At 33.3% G+C, this 20,684-nt stretch overlaps 2 protein-coding genes across 2 annotated transcripts; both read right to left on the bottom strand.

Annotated features, from left to right (window-relative positions):
• Window positions 1–1,103: 1,103 nt before the first annotated feature.
• On the bottom strand, window positions 1,104–3,695 carry LOC104238070 (CRIB domain-containing protein RIC6-like). Its single transcript, XM_009792341.2, has 4 exons — window positions 3,422–3,695; window positions 2,871–2,971; window positions 2,598–2,694; window positions 1,104–1,755 (listed from the first exon to the last, which is right to left on the bottom strand). The coding sequence occupies exons 1-4, from the start codon at window positions 3,477–3,479 to the stop codon at window positions 1,319–1,321; spliced, it is 693 nt and encodes a 230-aa protein (XP_009790643.1). The 5' UTR covers window positions 3,480–3,695; the 3' UTR covers window positions 1,104–1,318.
• An 11,306-nt stretch (window positions 3,696–15,001) lies between these two features.
• On the bottom strand, window positions 15,002–20,422 carry LOC104222984 (glycolipid transfer protein 1-like). The gene is made up of 7 exons (XM_009774331.2): window positions 20,204–20,422; window positions 18,792–18,921; window positions 17,698–17,753; window positions 16,980–17,110; window positions 16,650–16,785; window positions 15,860–15,991; window positions 15,002–15,365 (listed from the first exon to the last, which is right to left on the bottom strand). Exons 2-7 carry the CDS (start codon window positions 18,907–18,909, stop codon window positions 15,330–15,332), a joined length of 609 nt encoding a protein of 202 aa, XP_009772633.1. The 5' UTR covers window positions 18,910–18,921; window positions 20,204–20,422; the 3' UTR covers window positions 15,002–15,329.
• Window positions 20,423–20,684: the final 262 nt, after the last annotated feature.

Genomic DNA, 20,684 nt, shown 5'->3' with positions numbered 1-20,684 from the left:
ACTCTTTTTTCCTCTTCTTTCAAATTTTTTATCAGTGAGCACCCATGACTTTAAAGTCCTGGATCCGCCACTGAGGGAGAGAAAGAGAGCGCAAGAGAGAGAGCATGAGGGAGAGAGAATAAAGATGGAAAATAATTGATTCCTAATATAAACAGATACTCATTTAATTCCTAAAGTGTATATAATTGGTAAATTTGTATATAGGAGGTAATTAAATTGAAACTTGAGCAGGAAGGGTAATAAAGTTTTCAATAGTGTATAGGTATGTAAAAATCTTTTCTTCTTTTTTATTTCTTTTCTTTATGGACTTTATTGTGGGCTACTTGATTAGTTCTTTTTTTACTTTTCCTTTTTTCTTTATCTGATTGATTATAGAAGATGATAGAAAAAATTAGCTTCCAAAAATCTCCAAGCCCTTCTTGAAATTTTATATGGTTATTTAATTTGATATATAGAACATAAGATATTTGCAAGTGTAAGCAATAATACTGTTATATTATCTTTTTTTTTTTAATATAAAAAGTCCAGTACAGTTGTGGCTTGTAAACAGAAGTCTCTTTTTAATGATAATATTAAGTGTAATTTTCTTATTTAACTCTTTTATTGTCGTGTTCAATAGTTGTGCACTTATACTATGTGTTCTATAGTAACTGTACGTTAAAAAAAGTAAAGCATTCACGAACTTAAAATCCTGGATCTGTCACTGTTGGAAGTGTGTGTATATATAGATGAACACTCATTAGTGCAATGTATTTAAGATGTTGTAGGGTTTTAAATAAGTGCAATGTATTTAAGATGTTGTAGTGTTGTAGTGTCTTGAGCCGGGGGTCTTTCGGAAATAGCCTCTCTACCCCTTCGGGGTAGGGGTAAAGTCTGCATACACATTATCCTCCCCAGACCCTATTAGTGGGATTTCACTGTGTTATTGTTGTTGATGTTGTTGTTAGTGTTTTAAATAAGATCTCTCTGAGGTAGAGGTAAGGTCTGCGTACACACTACCCTTTGCAGACTTACTTGTCGGAGAATTCACTGAGTTATAGTTGTTGTTGTGTTTTAAATAACCAAAATATACATATATAAGATTTAACATCTTTCCCTTTCCCTATATTCTAAAAGAGATTTTACATTAAAAAAAGAAAAGAATCTGTATAATGGACAAGGTATGTAAAGGTTAAATTGTACATAGTCTATGAACACGTAAATACAACTTTTTGAGGTTTCCAAACATGTATGGAGTTTACTAAACTATCAAAAAAGAGAAAAGATAAAATGCATTTGAGCACTACATTTTTTATTTTTATTTTTTTCTTGTGTTTTGTTATGAAATGATGCTTTCACTGTTTCTCGAATCCTGTATTGAAGCTTCAGATCCCTGGTCGGGTCTCGACCCGTGATCCGATGGTGGTGCTGTACTAGACGAAGAAGTGCCTTTAGACTTCGACGATCGGGATCCGGCGGCAGAACCACCGGGGACGGATTCCTTAGACTTCTTCCGCCGTGATTTTTTAGGGATGTCCGGGAGATCTCTCGCCGGAGATTCGGAGCCGGCGGCTGAATCTAGCTGATTTTGTCGGCCGTGTTTGGAACCGTCAGTAGAGTCCTTCCGACGGTGTCGCCGGGACTTGGAAGACTCTCTCTTTGGAGAATCAGTGCCACCGTTTTCTTTAGAAGAATGACGCCGTGATGACTTTGGTGGTTGTTCTGATTGATCTCCGGCGGAAGAAGAATTTGCATTTCTGGACCTTCGGTTTGAATCTGCAGTTCCATTATATTGCTCGGATCATAATTAATTATAATAGAAGCATGCAATCCATGCATGAGCATTAGCATAGGCTACATGATATGCTGATCAAGAATTTTAAGTTTATAAACTCATACAACAATATCAAGTTAATATACAATAATAATCGGATCAATAAACCGAATTTCGAGCTAAATAATTTTATACATTTAATAAATTTTTTAGTATAAATATAAGGTTTAAACAAAAGTTAGTGGGCATCAACATATAACCTTTGCAATAAATCTACCCATGGGCCATAGAGTATTGTTGTATCTACCACTTTTTCGGGACAATGACAAATGAAGTAGGATGATCTATGACTTATGAGAGACGAGAATTCGAATTTTGGTCGAGACAAATAATACAGTTTTTTTCCATCTACCTAAATTTTGGTTGACAATTATTTAATATTTGTACTGGTAGAATATATAGCAAATACTCCATAGAATTAATCGAGTACCGTGCGGTTGTTCTGAATACCATAGTTATTAAATGAATAACCCATTATGGCTCTTCACAAGTAGAGGTGGAGCCAGAATTTAAAGTTTATAGGTTCTGAATTTGTCATGGAAGTCATAGCATTCGCAATTAAATATTTATACAAATTTGATGAATTCCCTAATATTTGAATAAAAATAAGTGGGATAGCCGAAATCGCCCTCACAAGTGATAAGCAGGATTTCTATTAGGGAAATTCTACTAAGCGTTCTTATTTGGGTATAAAGGAATTGTTCGGAGCAGGTGTTAATTAGATTAAAGGTTGAAGACTTGAAGTAAATGAACAATGCCAAGGTTGAAGGGCTGACATACAAACCTTCAGAAACCCATTTTATTTCAGGATTCTCTTTATGATCTCCTGGAGGAACCAAAGGAGCTGACTGAAATTGTCCTGGTCCGTTGAATTCTTTCATCTGCACATGACCACAGTAACATGGATCTAAGGTCAGTTATGCGAGTTCAATTGAATTTATTACTCTACTTTAGTTTTAATCTGTGTATGCAAAACTTTTAAAACGTACATTATAAGAAAATACATAATCTGTACCTGTATACCGACCCTATTCCTAAGTTGAAAAAGAATTATTACCCAGCTTGGATTATCTGTTGATGGTCCATCCCATCCTATATGGGCAACATGCTTTACATCTGTGGGAAAACCAATCTGCATTTCTTTTTCTTTCTCCTCATCTGCATCAACATACATATAATACTAGTAATTATTATTATATATAAATATGTGTATGTATATTGTGTGTTCAGATTGGTGATGGGGTGCACGTAAAATTCTAACAATCTCACAAGTCACAACATTGGGTCAGCATTTTTTTTTTCCGGTTTGACCATCTGATATATGAAGCTCCTTGACCTAATTAGTTCGGATTTAAGTCCATTAAGAAGGTAAAACATTCTCTATCGAAAAGTTGTTCATTCCCAGGTCTTGAACTTGGGAACTCGGATATAAATTCTCTTTACTTGATTACACTTTGTTCATTTTGTATTAACCTAATTCAACACAATTACAATAGTTTTATAATTATCGTCAATCTATCGCAACCTTCCTTATCCCATAAACATTTCCAACTAAATAAAGGTGGAGAAAAATGAAAAAAATTGATAGAATGAATGATCATTCCTCACCAAATATTTGAGAAATGTAACGAAGGCCTTTTAGAAGGCCTTTCACCTTCGTAGACATCCTCAGCTGCCAATGTTTGCTTTTAGGTCTTAAGATTTACAAACCTTTCTTCAGTAGAAAGGAAGAAAGTAAATGAATCTCATAGATTCAGCAATCCATGCAAAGGAGAATTTGATATTACTCAGAATTAACGAAAGTACTTTGAATTTGGATACAGAAACTCAAAAATAAAAAATAATTTCAAGAAAATGGACTCAAACCCTCAAATTTTTTAGGTTTGACTCCTCTCTAATTATCACAAAGCAAAATGCTGTTAAAGCATTTCTTTCATCCATTTAATGGCAATGAATTGCTGAACATTACTAACCAGACACATGTCCTATATTTAGGGATTAGAAACAAATTTTGTTCTTTTCATTTAATAAAGAAAACTCATTGCTTTTCAGTTTCGCCTCTATAAATTCTTTGGTCTTTTGATTTTAATTTTGTTGTCAATTTTTGTCGGATCAAATGCTGCAAAATAAAAGATTAAAGGGTAAAGGTGGAATTTCGACCATTAGGCTATAATTCTAATCCTACCCGCTTTGTTATAACTAGTTCTAAGGTTGCGCGTGTACCTCATACCAGTGAGTATAAATTTTTTAAAAATAATATAAATATAAATTTTGAGGTAAAATTCTATAGATACACCTGTAAAAATATATATATGAATAGTTTTATTTGATAAAAGTAAAAAAGTGGGGAGACAGACGGCAAAATGAACACGAGGGAATGAATATGAAGTGTTCCTAAGGTTATTCGACAATTGATATAGTGCTATTTCCATGAAAAAACAAGTAGGAATTTTGATTTAACTGTAAGCCCATCACATGAGAATTGAGAGTAACAACCTAACATGTTTTTTCTGTTGAAGGCAACAAATATTTATTAAACAACCAAGCCAAAATAGTTTTACATCATAGAAACACTATTGTTCTCTAAATGAGAAGCGTAAAAAAAACTTAACATTAAGGATAGGAATCCCAAATTTACACCTAATAGTATCTCTAAAGAACAAGAAAATCCTCAATGTTCTGATAGTATTGTGCCTAATATTGAATTAATGAAATAAAGATATATATATATACGTGTAGGACTAAAACTAATTTGAGGCTTTTGCTTCACACCAAGATAATGTATTCAAGAATAGATATAAATAGAATCTACACATGAGGGAGGATAGTTCTTCCTAGGTTATAAAAGTGCGATGAGCAGAGATTAAGAATATAATGAAAAAATTATAAATTTCGCTTTAAATTGTCGAAGACTTTCATCTTTGAAAAATGTTGAATATGTAGTTCAAGAAGTTGCATGTTACATTCTTTTTTCCATTTTTTATGAAATAGACAAATAAGCAAATAGAAATAATATTTTAAAACATTAATAAAATATTCTTTTGCAAGTCATATGAAATAAGCAAATTAATAGCAGTTACATAGAAGGTTAAATATCAAAGCAGTCATATAAATAAAATAAAAATTGGACAAGATTATTCTAGACAAAAAGATAGAGTTTTGCAAGGTACTCGATTACAGGGGCGGATGTAGAGCATGGAATACGGGTTTCCGGGAACCCAGTAACTCTTACGTAAACTCTGTATTTATATTAAAAAAATTACTAAATATTTGTAAATATCTAACTGTGAACCCAGTTATTATTGCATATTAATTTGAAATTACGGTAGGAACCCATAAGCCTCAAATCCTGGATTCGCCTTTGCTCGATTAGACTTTCCATGTATAAGAAATGAGTCAATAAAATATAGTTTCACTGAAAATACATACTTACAAGAACTATAAATTAGCACAACACTCGCAAAAACTAACAGTAACAAAAAAGTTACCTGATTTAACATTTGTAGATTGATTGCGTGCAAATAGTAAGCAGATTTGCCAAATAAAAGAACAATATTCATTTATTGAAAAAAAATTCAATAGACAATGATTTGACAGGGGAAAGAATTATTTAATTGACTTAGTTTTATAGAGTGATAGAAAAGATGACAAAAGGATGAATAGTAATAATTATTAGAAGCCGAAAAGACAAACATTGAATGGAATTCTAAAGGTTTGGGAGAATTTGCAATAATGTAAGGAAAATGAAAGGGCACCAAGGATTTGAATTGGCTTCACTAATTGATTGTACGGAAATTCATCTTCTTAATTATCAAGGTAATGCAAATTTATTTTTTTTGGAAAGTAATTTACTTTATAGTACAAGATATTATAGGAATAGTATTTAAGTGAAGGGTAGAATGATCATTCAAATTTTTATGGATATTTTCATCTTTCAACTTTTGACCTTATCTCCCACTTTTAGTATGACACACACACACACACACATATATATATATATATATATATATATATATATATGGTTAATGTTGTGAATTTTTTAAAAGGTCATTAAGTACAAATTATCATTTAATGGAAAGTAATTTAATCTTAAATAGAGGATAATTTGGCTAGATCTGGATGGCCGTGCGGACTACCGCCCGCCTACCTAGATCCTGGTGATAAATGGTATCAGAGCCTAGGAATTTTCATGGTAATTGTGTAATAGATATGAAAGATTCAACATAGATATGAAGCTTTTGGAATGGATCTGGGAGAAACAAGTACTAAAAGTACTAGACTTGAAGAGGTAGATATACCTCAAAACCTTGATTTATTAAATAAATGGACAATTCCTAAAGTTTCTATAAAAACCATTTATGATTATGGTTGGTTTGATAAACTTTCTTCTAAACAATTGATAAAAACGACTGAGCAGTCTTTAGCATTAAATTCGTCTGAACAGACTATTCGTTTGTTAAACAAACATGATATAGATTTATATAAACATCATTACCATTATGTGCATATTGGTATGGTTCAAATTGCATTTAAACCTTTAACCCTTAAAGGATTACCAGAGACCTTTTTAGTAGCTCTTAGAGATGCTAGAAATCTGAATTTCAGACAGTCTCTAATGGGTTCGATAGAATCTACGGTGGCCTATGGTCCAGTATATTTTAATACTCAACCCAATCTGCAACTATCTCTTTCTGATGTTAATATTCTTGATGCCTTGACTTTAAATGTGAAAACGCATGGTTATAATTATGCGCCTGGTTCTGAACTTATATGTCTGTCCTATAGGATTTATTTCAAATTGTTATCTACTTTGAATCCTAGATGTAAGTTATACGATACATCGGATCAGACCATATTGGTAGAAACCAATTTTGCAAAGTCCAAGGTCACCACTAGGAGACCTATCAGGTGGGAGGAAATTAATTTTCCAACTACATGGACTTTAAATTCTGTTATATCCCCAAGTCAGATTACTAACGACTTGTCAAATACTGAATTTTCGCATGTCACTCAAAATCCGGATGGTAGGATTTGTATTCAATTTGATGATAAGTCTACTATTTATAATAGACATTCATTTTCTAATCATAGACTTCTACCTGCTATTCAACATATTTCCCCTGTTGAACCAGTTTACGGTCCAGCCCGCAATCGTGCGGCTTCTTTACACACTATTGCTAGTGATAAGCCTGATCAAAAGGTTAAGAGGGTTGAAAGGGTTAAGATTAACCCTCAAACAAATATTGTTCAAGACAATGACAATATTTCAGATAAGGATATTCCTTCTGTATCCGAGATGGATTTCGACCCCAATAATATTTAATGATTCCACACCAAATTGATTTTAGCCCCGGTTCTCGGGCCCGTATTTATATTCAAAGGGATTTTTTTAGTGAAAAATGGAACCAGTTTAAAACATGGTTTTTAATACTTATAGTAAGGAGGATTTGAATAACATATCTCAAGAATTTTATGAAACTTGTGTCTTGCATAATCAAATTATGTATTTTGTTCCTTGGTTTATAACAACTTATTTACCTCTTTATATAAAGGTATTAGAAAGATCTTATAAAGACGGGAGTGGTAATATTACTAAAGCAATTTATCCTCCTCAGGCTCCCTTTATTTTACCTAATAATACTGGTATTACTTTCACTGCCTTTCAAAAATTTATTGATGATAATGTGGCAGCTATTAGTATTGCAGAAATTAATAAATTGATTTCTCAAAACAATTATTTGGGTTTATATGTAAAAATTTTAGGAGAACATATTGGTTCTCTTGATAAAAAACTTGATGATTTGACTATTTTAATAAAAGAAATGGGTACTAAGAAAGGACCAACTGATATTGCCTCCACTTCAGGAAGTAAAACAGTTGATCAAGCTATTCCTACTCATATTCAAAGACCTCCTGAGATTCAGGATTTTAAATTTAAATCTCTTGATGACTTAGCCCAGCTTTTAGATAAAAAGCTTTCTGGTTTAAATATTAGACCTATTGATTTATCAAAAAATTTTGCTGATAAAATTGAGACCGTTTCTGATTATAAAACTGAGACTTGGTCAGAGTTTAATAAACTCAAAGGGATTGTTAAACAAAATCATAGGTATGCTGACAAACCAAGGATGCAGACCTATTATTATCCTCGTCCTACTCCTCAAGATGTGTTGATTGAGGAACGGCATTGGAATCAGACAAATACGTTTTATAACGGTTCTGAAATTTATGAATGGAATCTTGATGGTCTAACTGATAGACAATTAACCATTCTCGTACACAGAATGCTTATGTATTCGACTATCTGTAAAAGTGTTAAAAATACAGATAGAAATATTTGCAAAATGATCATTGCAGGATTTACTGGCCAACTTCGTGGCTGGTGGGATAATCATTTATCTGTAGAGGAAAAGGCTTTCGTTATTAATGCTACGACAACCGACGAAGGTGTTGATAACATAGGTATGGCTCTAGTAATGGGTAGAGAAGATGCAGTTTATACCCTTATCCTTACTATCTTAGAACATTTCAATGGTAGATTTACCTAGAATCATCAAACCATCCGAACTTTACTTAATGGACTTAGATGTAAGACCCTTAGTGAATTTAGGTGGTATAAAGACACTTTTATGAGTAGAGTTATGGAACTACCCGACAATAAATTTGAGCATTGGAAAGCCAAGTTTATAGATGGTCTCCCTTCCTTATTTGCTGAAAGAGTGAGGAATATGTTAAAAGGTAGTTGCGGTGAGATTCTGTATAATAATTATACCTACGGTAAGCTTATAGGAGTTTGTACACAAGAAGGATTAAAATTGTGTAACGAGCTCAGGCTTTCTAGGCAGCTTAAGATTGATAAGCTTAAAGAAAAGTCCCAATTAGGTGACTTCTGTACCCAGTTCGGTTTACCCGAAACTTCCACTCAAGGTAGGAAGAAGAAAACCAGATATCATAGGTATCCTTACCCAGATAGCCCGTATAAGAAAAAAAGGTCTAGATATAGGCCTAAGGAAGAACGTGATACTAGAAAAGCGCATCGGAAATCTACTCGATTTGCGAAGAATAGATCCAAACGTGATCTCGCTGATATTAAGTGTTATAAGTGTGGAAAGTTTGGTCATATTTCTCCAAATTGCAAGCTTCAAAAGCTAAAAACCTTAGAACTCGATGATGAGTTACACGATAAGGTTTATGGCTTGTTATACACTTCGGGATCAGAATCTGACTATTACTCAGAGACTGAATCTGAAGCTGAAGTTGAGTTAATTGATTTTTCTGATAATAATAAAAATGTTGATACTGCTTGCACTGCTTGCAAAGGTGATATTTGTGCTTGTGATAGTGACGAATTTTATAAATTGAAATCACAATTTGATGATCTTAATATAAAAACTATTACATCTGACAATGTAATAGAACTTTTAAAAGAAGTTACTGATGAAAAACTTCGTGAAAAAATTATTACTTTAGCTGCAAGTTCAAGTTCTAGTAGTTCAAAAACTGTTGAAAAATACAAAAACGAATTTGAACACTTTGCACCATATTCTTTATCTGAAATAAATAGAAGACTTCAAAAGTCCAGTACTCCTAGTCGAGATACTTCTTTTGATGATTTAAAAGAAGAAATCGAAAATTTGAAAAGAGATATTAAGTCTCTTAAGCAAAATCAAATGATTTGCGATCACCGGATTACTCAAATTGAGAAAAATAATTCTCTACCTGAATCTTCGACTAAAGGATTTTCTGATTTTTCTAATGATAAAGGAAAAGAAATTTCTGATGAAAAATCTGATTTATTTTTAGGTATGATGCAAATTGTTACTGCACACAAATGGTATATTAAATGTACTATTTTAATTGATAATAATTTTTCTATAACTGATATAGCTATGATTGATAGTGGTGCAGATGTAAGCTGCATTCAGGAAGGATTGATTCCTACTAGATATTTTCAAAAGACTACTCATTTGGTGAAATCCGCTTCTGGTCATGCTTTAGATATAGAGTACAAATTGCCTAATACTCATATTTGCCAGAATAAAGTCTGTATTCCACATTTCTTCTTTTTGGTAAAAAACCAGTTATACCCTCCAATCATACTTGGAACACCTTTTATTAATGCTATTTATCCGTTTAATAATATAGATGAACATGGTTTTTCTGCTACTTATCAAGATAAAAAGATAAGTTATTCCTTTGTTACAGATCCCGTAACTAGAGATATTAATGCCTTGATTAATATGAAACAAAGGCATGTTGATTCATTACAATTAGAAATTCTTAGTATGAATATATTCGATACTATACAATCTGCTAAAGTTCAGCAGAAGATTAAATTGATTGCTGAAAAAATGGCCGTTGATATTTGCACCGATCACCCTAGTGCCTTTTGGAACAGGAAAAGGCATATTGTAACTCTTCCATACGAAGAAAATTTTTGTGAGGATGATATTCCTACTAAATCTCGACCTTGCCAGATGAATGCTGAGCTAGTTGAATTCTGCAAAAACGAAATTGATAGTTTGTTACAAAAGGGTTTGATAAAACCCTCAAAATCTCATTGGTCATGTTCTGCCTTTTATGTTAATAATGCAGCAGAAAAGAAACGAGGTATTCCTCGCTTAGTTATAAATTATAAACCATTAAATAAACATCTAAAATGGATTAAGTATCTTATCCCTAATAAAAGGGACTTGCTATCTAGGTTATATGACGCTAATATATTTTCAAAATTTGATTTAAAATCTGGTTATTGGCAAATTCAAATATTTAAAGAGCATACTTATAGAACTGCTTTCAATTTTCCATTTGGGCAATATGAATGGGATGTTATGCCATTTGGTTTGAAAAATACCCCTTCTGAATTTCAAAAAATTATGAATGATATTTTTAACCCATATTTGGATTTTATCATCGTGTATATTGACGACATATTAGTATTTTCTAAAACTTTGGAGATGCATATTAAGCATCTTGATATTTTCAAGAAAATTGTTATACAAAACAGTTTAGTAATTTCTAAACCTAAGATGAGTTTATTCGAAACGAATGTTCGTTTTTTAGGTCATAATATTTGCCAGGGAAAAATTACCCCAATATAAAGATCAATTGATTTTGCCTCAAAATTTCCTGATGTTATCACTGACAGGACTCAATTACAAAGATTTTTGGGAAGTCTGAATTATATATCCCCTTTTTATAAAAGTTTGTCACGAGATCTAGCCCCTCTATACGATCGGCTGAAGAAAGATCATAAACACCCTTGGACTAACCAACATACTGAGTTAGTCAAAAGTATTAAAGGGCGTGTTAAATCTTTACCTTGTTTAACCCTTGCCAATCCTACTTGGCAAAAGATTATCGAGACAGATGCGTCTAATGTTGGATATGGAGGGATTTTGAAACAAGTAAATCCCAATAATAAGAGTGAATACTTAATAAGATTTCACTCTGGTAAATGGACCGAAGCCCAGAAGAAATACGCTACTGTAGCGCATGAAATGTTAACAATTGTTAAGTGTGTATTAAAATTTCAAGACGACTTATATAACCAAAAGTTTTTGATAAAAACTGATGCTCAATCTGTTAAATATATGTTTGACAAAGATTTTAAGCACGATGCTTCTAAATTAATATTTGCTAGATGGCAGGCTCAACTAGCACCTTTTGATTTTGAAATACAATACAAAAAAGGAATTGATAATTCCCTTCCGGATTTTCTATCCCGGGAATATTTAGAATAGGTTATGAATTATTATACCATGTTTTTTGAGGATGAGGTATTGATCACTATTCTTAAAGTGATTAATTTAAACAGAGACTTACAAGAAGTCATACTTGATATAATTATGGCTGACAAAATTGAAACCATGGAAGAAGAATACTCTAATCTTAATGAAGTTACTAATATTCTTCAGTTAATTGAAAATGAGTTTCCCTGTGGTCAAGATAATATCAGCACCAGAATTATGATATCCTTTTTAATTAATAATGATTTGCAATTTCTGCAGAATGGACCCTTCATGGGTCACCAGGGGCAGAGGTAGGGGAAGATCTTCCCCTAGTAGGACTTATTCTCAGGGATCGTCATACGGATCCTCGTCAAACTCACCAGTAATACAAAGAGGAAAAAAGAGTTTGATAAACTCAAAGGTACCGCATACAGGTGAATCCTCAGGACATTCTGTACATTTGGAAGATATTCCAGAAGATAGTCCGTTATATGGACATCTGCAGGCTTATTTAGCATCCAAAAAGCAAAGTGATACTTTTGCTTCAATTGCTAAAGAGGAAGACAATGATGATATCAAGTCATATGAAAAGTTACCAAAGAGAGAAATGATATTTCTCCTTGAAAACTCTGAGATTCAGAGAAAAGAAGAACCATGGAAAATATTCTAGAGATATCTGATTAATGGATTATACTATCCGGGTGAATCATATAAAACCCGCACCTATTATGAAACTATCCTGATCAGTACAGGTAGTGCAGAATTCCAGCACTTTTCGGGTTATAACACGAATGAAAATGTTTATAACTTTTCAAAAGTCATTATCAAACAGATTATATCTGTTGAAGAATGGGGTATTTCAACAATGAAAGAAAGGCAGATAAGCCTTAATAAATCACCTATGAATTTCACTTATTGGGATTATATCCAAGCATTTGATAGGGTGCTTTATTATAACAATGAGAGACATAAACATACTTGGTTTATCAAAGTATGTGCAAAGGTATTTACAGGACCTATCCCTAACTGGTTTTTAAACTGGTGGTCATACCACGGTCCTACTACCAAGATTTTGCCTGAACCATTCCTAAAGTTATACAAATAATGGACAAAAGCTTCGCCATTTTTAACCGTGTTATATCACGCAGATCATATCTGCTATCTAGAAAAAATTGATCAAATCTATTTCTTTATTGAATTTTCTATTCCCTGGATCCATAAATGGACTCCGGAATTAGGTTATACGGAAGAACAAATCCCTTGTTTATATAGGGTATTTTACAACAATTTTTGGGACAAATTAATGAAGACTGATCCCAAAACAAAAACGTTATATGGACAAGAATTATTGGATTCTATCAAAACACAAATCCAATTATATATAACGGCCCCTCAAAAGAGGATAATAGAAGAGAGCACAGTTAAACATATTGCTCGAAGAATCTCAATTCAAGACGGAGATAAAATTGATTTGATAAATCAATACTTAGAAGGATTGAAAAGAAATTTGCTCCAGTCACTAGATCAGTGCGAAAAATCAGACACTTCGATGAGAAGTGAAACGAGTGGTGATGACCTCGTAGAAGATACACAACCTATACAGCCAGAAATGATATTATCTGACAGAGATATCGACAAGGTGGAAGAATTCCTCCAACAAATGCACAATTTGGACAAAAAGAAGACTTGACAGCTTATCAGCCGCCAGGACCCACTTAAATAGTAGATACATTGTTCATCCACAGTAGAAACACTGTTCAACTACAGTAGAAACACTGTGTAGGGACCCAGATGTGGGACCCAATTTACTATTTTAGATTCTTTTTTTTTTATATAAGGAGGCTTCTTCAATTGAAGAAGAAGAGCCGGAACCCCCCTCTCTCTCTACTCTCTCTCCTCTCTCTCTCTCAACCAACTCCCTTTGTAAAGATTTAGTTTATAGTTTGTAAATCAGTTAAAGTTAAATAAAAGTTTTGAAGTTCAGTTCATCTTCAGGGCCTTGCTTCTCGGCCTTCAAGGTAAGTATTCTCTTTTCTTTTTAGTATTATAAATACTTAGTTTCTCTCCCCAGCCGTGACTATGTCCGGCTAAACGGATTTATATCTATGTTGAAGAACTAATTTCTCTTGCATATTAACCATGAAGAATCCAGACTCTTTCAAAATATAAAGAAATTTTTAATATAGTTTCTTGATTTGGTTCCAAGATGGTGGTACAGTCGATTCTGGTAGTACTCTTATTAGCTTTGTCTTAGTGGCTACGTCTAGCCAGCTGTGACATTAAAGCCCACTGAAATTGTCAAAAGGGCTACCTCTTTCACAGTTAGAACTGCTAGACACATGGGCTCAATAAGAGTATGTATCGGGCTTAGACATGCCCCTTGCTTGGGTAAAAGGATATAGATCCTTCCATACAGTCATTAAACTATAATAGAATTTCCGTATATTTCGAATCCTTATTGGTCATGCGGACTACCGCCAACCTTTAAAGGTTACTAAAGCAGCTAGATCTGGATGGCCGTGCGAATTACCGCCCGCCTACCCTATAATAATAATAGTAATAATAGTAATAATAGTAATAATAATAATAGTAATAGTAATAGTAATAATAATAGTAATAGTAGTAGTAATAATAATAGTAGTAGTAATAATAGTAATAATAGTAGTAATAGTAGTAATAATAGTAATAATAATAGTAATAGTAGTAATAGTAGCAATAATAGTAATAATAGTAATAATAATAGTAATAGTAGTAATAGTAGTAATAATAGTAATAGTAGTAATAATAATAGTAGTAATAGTAGTAATAATAATAATAATAGTAATAGTAGTAATAATAATAGTAGTAATAGTAGTACTAATAATAATAGTAATAGTAATACTAATAATAATAATAGTAGTAGTAGTAGTAATAATAATAATAATAATAATAATAATAATAATAGTAGTAGTAGTAGTAATAATAATAATAATAGTAGTAGTAGTAGTAATAATAATAATAATAATAATAATAATAATAATAATAATAATAATTATTATTATTATTATTATTATTATTATGGCAATCTTAATCCATCCTAGAATCCTATCTTTTCATTGGTTAGGCTCGTGAAGTTTATGTAATACGGAAATTGTGATACGATTACTTTAGTTTCTTTTAGATGGTGGTGTCCAAACTTAACTTGGGTTCGACTATTTCACAGAATACATGTTACCTCTCACTAGCTCAAGTACCGAGTAATTATACCTACCAAATCTTAAGCAAAATACCACCTGACATTGGTGTCTCTGCTGGAATTTGAAAATTTTGAAAACTTTTGCATGGTTCACTTTACCTACTACATTGACCACTAGACTACATCCTTGAGTGATGGTTACTTTAGCAATTTATGGGTTTGTATTTTTCTATAAGCAGCTGTAAAATCTTAATATGTTGAAATAGGACAGCACACTTGTAATTTACACGAATGAATAGAATTATGCGGTAATAACACTTACTGAACAATACATTCACTTGAAGTCCTTAAACATGTAAAATCACAAGAGGTGATCATGATCTGGAAAATGAAATTAAATATTTGAGTCAAAACACTATTCTCCAGAATCACTTATTGCCTCAATCCAGTTCCTTCCGTTTTAAGTTACAAACCAAATGTCTTTAAAAAAAGCTCATTGTCTGCTGCTACAGCTATTCATGGTACAACAGGATAAAGCAGAAGTATGGTTGTTTCAGAAGTTTCTCTCAGTGTGGATGAATCTCAACTGAGTTGCAAACTTCCTTTAGACTTAAGATGCTTTCAGATCATCCATTCCTACGCTGGCCTGCAATGGCGACAATGGTAAACAAATTTTTACTGTCACCGTTTATATTCCCTGAATTGAAATGCAAGAAAACATGATACTAGAGGCCCTTCAGCTATTCCACTAGTTAATCAGTCATGCAGTGAAAACTGAAGACAACTAGCTATACCGATTTGAGAAGTTTATGGGTTCTGAACTTGACATCGAACCTACGTCTCCTCTTAGTTATTGGGTTCTCAATTAAACATTTATACATACTTAATGAATTTCCTAATATAAATACAGGATTTAAGCAAAAGCTACTCGGTCGGGTCCGAACCCGTAGGCATACTCTAGCTCCACCCCTGGAAGCGGATCCAAGAACATCTAAAAGATCAATGTGTCGGAAAGTGGAGCAAGTTCTTTTTTCTTTTCGTTCTTTAGGTGGGGGCTGGGAAAGAACAACTACAATAATGTAAGCCCAGGGAAAAATCCAAGCATCTATCTGATGAATATCCGCCAATAAAAAATCTTACCAAGAACTTGTGGTTCTCTTCGAGAAGCGGTGAGAAAGTAGTACAGAACTGTCCAATGTCACTGTCAATATCACCAGTCCCACATATTACATCCATAAACTTCTTCCTATCTGGAGCGAGCTTCATTGCCACCTATAATTACAATCCAATGTTGTTAGAGAGAGAGAGAGAGTTCAACTTCAAAAATAGCAATAACCAGAAGCAGATGTCTGGCTGGTTGATCATACTTCAGTTTAAATTTTAATAACGGAGTGGAAAAAAAAAAAAGGAAAGTAAACTGCGACTTCCTCTCAATCGCGAAATAAAAAACATCGGTCCGAGTCGACAAGAGAAGAAAGCATTTTATAGAATAACTAATCCAACATGAATATGAGAGGAAATATAGAGAAAAAGGAGGATGGCAGAAATACCAAAGTTTTCCCCCTATATATCAGTAAAGTGCAGTTCACACCATTAGTCAGCAGCAGCGTATAAGGTCACTGGGCTTAGACTAACATTCATATAGTAGGAAACAATACTGAAGCTAAATTGTGCATTTGACTGCCTATGACATATCTTAAAACTATAACGGAAGAAAAGAATATACCGGTTAAGCAGATAATATTGGTAATTGGAAACCAAAATAACCCAACATGGATTTTCTTCTGCAAAGATCAATAGTAGCAACCACATTCCAAGACCAGAGAAAAGTAGAGTCTCATAGTTTGCATGGAAATAAGTATGGGAAAAGATGCAACTGTTCCAGATCAATAGCATTAGCAGCGAAGTTCAGGGCATATGAAACAGTTACCGAAAAACTCGAACTCGCTAACCATCCATGAAACTTTTTCAAGGTCTTGCTGTAAGAATCAGAGCAAGCTTGTGACATCGCCCAGTCCCCATGCTCCAGTAAATTCCTAAACAGCTCCACCAAGAAATCCATAGCCCTAAAGACATAATGACAGATTCTTTTAATTGTAATTCAGTTGACCAGAATGCTAATGCATGTGAGAATTTGGACATGGATGCTGCTGAGTGATTTGTATGAGTAAAATCTGAGCATGGGAAAAGACATCATCGAGAAGATGAATAACTACCATAAAAGAGATCATGTAAAATGAGATGGAAAATTATTCTCAACCTTGTCAACCAAAGAAGACCATTTGTGCAACTGGAAGAGCCTTTTGCTGTCTTCGCTTCAACCTCTTCTTGCACCATGCTGTACAAGTTTGTATATTTTGTTGGGTTTGACAAGTACTTGTTTTCTAACCTCTGCAGCATCATTATTCAATACCAGATTTTAGAAATGAAGCATCTACCAATTTCAACAACAGAAAAGGAAAGATCGACTGGGTTTCCTTCAACCTCTTCTTGCACCATGCAGCAAGATAAGTGAATAGAAACTATTTGCATGGCATGGTTCAAGGATAAAGTGCCTAAGAATATGTAGTTCCATAATATAGTAAGTTAAAAACCAAGGTCGAGCTAGTTCAGTTGCCTGGCCAAATAAACTCATTGTTCTCAAGATAACTACTCTACAAACTGTGATAAAAGGCCATTAATTCAGACACGCTGGATTCCTGGAAACAATTATTCTAACATTGCTTTCCTGTTCATTCAGGGAAGGCAAGTGGTAGAGAGAAGGATCAAAAGAGAATATTATCCGGAATCCCCGAAATTAAATGAATTAATTAATGAGGGAGTATGAGAGGAAGAAAAGAGACTTTACTATAAGAAATGTTGTGAACTCCAAACTCAAAAGCAATATTACCGAGTATTAGCAGGTAGAATTTGAGCAAAAGAAAATAAGCAAGCAAAACATCTGGAAATGTTCAGATGATTGGCAATGGGAGACTGACCGTTATATTTCCACCAATATCAGACTTGACCAATGCCATGGCAGCTCCAAACTTCTCTAAATTTGGATTAAACCAAAGGGATAATCAGTTAACATGCTTCCAGCATGTTTTTGAGATGTAGAAGACAAAACTGACAAAGCATGAGTGGTCCTTTACAAAGGAAACTGACACGGGGTAAAGCTTTATGCAACATAGAAGAGAGAAGAAAAGAAAATACTTTGACAAATTACCATTACATTTTCCGTAAGGAAGAGCCTTAGCATAAAATTCTATTCCCAAGTTTAAATTGCAACTAACATTTACGAGTAAAAGAAGTTTCCAGCTTGGTGTTTGCTTCAAAATTTTCAACCAAAAAAGACTTGTTTTGGAAGAAAAAAAAAATCGATTTTTCTAACTTTTATCTTAAGCAAAAAAATGTTTTTTCATCCAAATACCAAGAAAGAAAAAGTTTTATAGTTTTTTAAAGTTCTACAGTTCTGCAAAAGCTAAAAAGCTATTCTTTCTTGGTATTAGGTTCTAAAACAATTTTTGGAAAAAATTGAATATTTTTTGGTTGAAACTCTACTTCAAATTTTTAAACCAAAAACCACCTTTACGGTTTACCATATCAGCTTCTTCGAGCTTCATCTTGAAAGCTCAGGTGGTCAAAACTGCAAATGCCATCATATTATACTTATTTTTTTAAGTTTAACTGCCATCAATATCATACTTGCCAAGATTGAAACATCATAAGGTAGATATTGCGACACCCTAATTTCTTGCATAAATTATAAGATGGTTATGGTGCAATTTGATCAATATCATAACTGGATTTTATTGGGAAAATTAACATCAAGCATTAGATTGACAAAGCAAAAGAAAAAAAGGAAGGAGCTTATCCAGAGTATCTGATCTTGAGAATGAAATATCAGCACTACGAAGAAGCTTAAGCAAGACTCTTCATAAAATTAAAATACCAGACTAACTTTTTTTTTGTTTACATTTGACTAGTCATGAAGAAGTCAAAGCAAAGGGGATCAGTGAAGCACTTGTATATCAAATGAAACACAGGAGAACAGATTATAAATCCCAAGTAAAAGCACCAGATATAGTACCTATAATGGGTAAGATGTGTTTGCAGACATCTAAGAAAGGTTTGGTAAGCATTACTCCTTCCTCAGACTTGACATGTTTGATTCCTTCTAAAGCAGGGGCGAAGACTGTGCCTTCCATTCTTCTGCTTTACTGCATCAGTTTATAGCAACATAAAAGTTAAAATCCTAAGGAAGTACATTTACATGGAAATAAATCACTTATTAATCCAGTAGTTTATCCAGAAATAGCCGAAAGCCTTGATAATAATGATGCTTAAGATAATAAGACGTAAAACTTCTCTTATTGTTGAAGCTAAGGATGGGTAGCATCAACATATAGTCAAAAGAATCTGCAGAAGTTATCAAAAACTACACACTTAGATGCCAAGCCAACCAATTGGGATAATGACCAAAAAGTTGAAAAATCTGAATTTATTAAGATAAAGGCAAAAATGAATGCCATTAAGAGTAAATTACCGCAAAGAACAACCACACTGTAAAAAGAATCAGTTGTTGATAATCACTTTTGTAACAAAAATCCAAGTCAATCAAGACTATTAGAAATGACTACAGGCACGTTTATGCAATGGTTGTATCACTGCGCTCAGTCCAAAGGCATATCCAAAATTTGAACTTTAAGGGTTTGGGATTCTAGGACAACGACCTCAAATGCTAGTAATTGAGTTCTGAATTTAACTTTTGTACAATATTTAGTGAATTTCTCAACTAGATTCTGCCGAACCCATATCTTAAAAAGCCTACATCAGCCCCTGGCACACTTCTTTGAATACTGTAGTAATGAGTTCAGACTTAATATGAATAAATATTTTTTTACACCTATGCAACTATAGATATCTTAGGCTGAGTCAAAACTAGTGGAGGTGCTTGATCCACCAATGGGCACTTCAAGCAACAACTGATGGTTCTAGCATAAACTGAATTCACAACCAAACAAACAAACGCTCAGATCGCCCCATTACTTAGATCCCGATTATCAACTTGACTATCCATTAAACTTGGCTTCAGAATTCGGTTGATCAAATTCAATTATACTTCAACATCAGTCTACTCTTAAAACTTAAAAGATTTAAACAAAAAATATCTCACTTTAAAATTAACCGCATCAAATCAAACGGATAGTATGCAGAATCATAAACTACGAATGTACCCCAAAAAAAGGATATAATCACTAGTCTGTTCGGTGTTATAGCACTCATATACTGATCCAGGATCTAAAACCCGGTGGATATATAATATACGCATGTTGAATCGGCCTTTCGACATGCCATCTAACTAAATGCATAAACAAATCAGACGAGATCTGCTTACACAGAAATGTGAGCTATATCTTTGATCTTCAAATTTATTGAAATATACAAGTAATTGAATGAATCGAAGCTAGTTGAAGAATTGATATTTGATACAAAAGATACCTTGGTGAATATGCTCTTTTCTCTAGATATTCGAGCTTCCGAAGGACGCTACTGTCAGTGAGTGAGGAACAAATGAACAAGCTTCGCTATTTATACTACACGCAATATACGGACTATGAAGGATTCGGTGGTTGCGAAACGCAAGGTGCGGTGTCGTTTCAGCCTACGCGAATCTGCGACGAGACTCAAATTGTTTGTTTTCCCGAAAGAGTCAAAACTATCACAGTCATTTGCTAAATGGTTTATAAATACCTTCTGTCCATCTATTCGTTCAAAAAATACACTCCGTCTATTTATCCGTTCAAAAAAACACATAAAGTTAATTCTATTAACAAAAATACCCTCGTGACTAACGGCAGAACTAGTGGGTCTTTCATTTAATGACGTGAAGATTTTTAATTGGGCCACGTGCCAATCTTTGACTAGAACAAAAAATGAATATTATTTCAACCCATTTACCTGGTCCGACCCTATTTATTTG

The sequence above is a fragment of the Nicotiana sylvestris genome, chromosome 6, assembly GCF_000393655.2.
Source record: "Nicotiana sylvestris chromosome 6, ASM39365v2, whole genome shotgun sequence".
Taxonomy (NCBI): Eukaryota; Viridiplantae; Streptophyta; class Magnoliopsida; order Solanales; family Solanaceae; genus Nicotiana; species Nicotiana sylvestris.
This window is presented reverse-complemented; position numbering and strand designations above follow the sequence as displayed.

Bases quoted from the DNA above. Each gene is read 5' to 3' on its own strand.
- LOC104238070 (XM_009792341.2), bottom strand. From the start codon at position 3,479: ATGTCTACGAAGGTGAAAGGCCTTCTAAAAGGCCTTCGTTACATTTCT. The intron at 2,695-2,870 runs GTAATAATTCTT...GGTCATGTGCAG, and splicing joins CAACAGATAATCCAAGCTGG to ATGAAAGAATTCAACGGACC. The intron at 1,756-2,597 runs GTTTGTATGTCA...ATGGAACTGCAG, and splicing joins AATAAAATGGGTTTCTGAAG to ATTCAAACCGAAGGTCCAGA.
- LOC104222984 (XM_009774331.2), bottom strand. From the start codon at position 18,909: ATGGAAGGCACAGTCTTCGCCCCTGCTTTAGAAGGAATCAAACATGTC. The intron at 17,754-18,791 runs GTACTATATCTG...ATCCAAATTTAG, and splicing joins ACACATCTTACCCATTATAG to AGAAGTTTGGAGCTGCCATG. The intron at 15,366-15,859 runs GTAAGATTTTTT...TCGCCATTGCAG, and splicing joins AAGAGAACCACAAGTTCTTG to GCCAGCGTAGGAATGGATGA.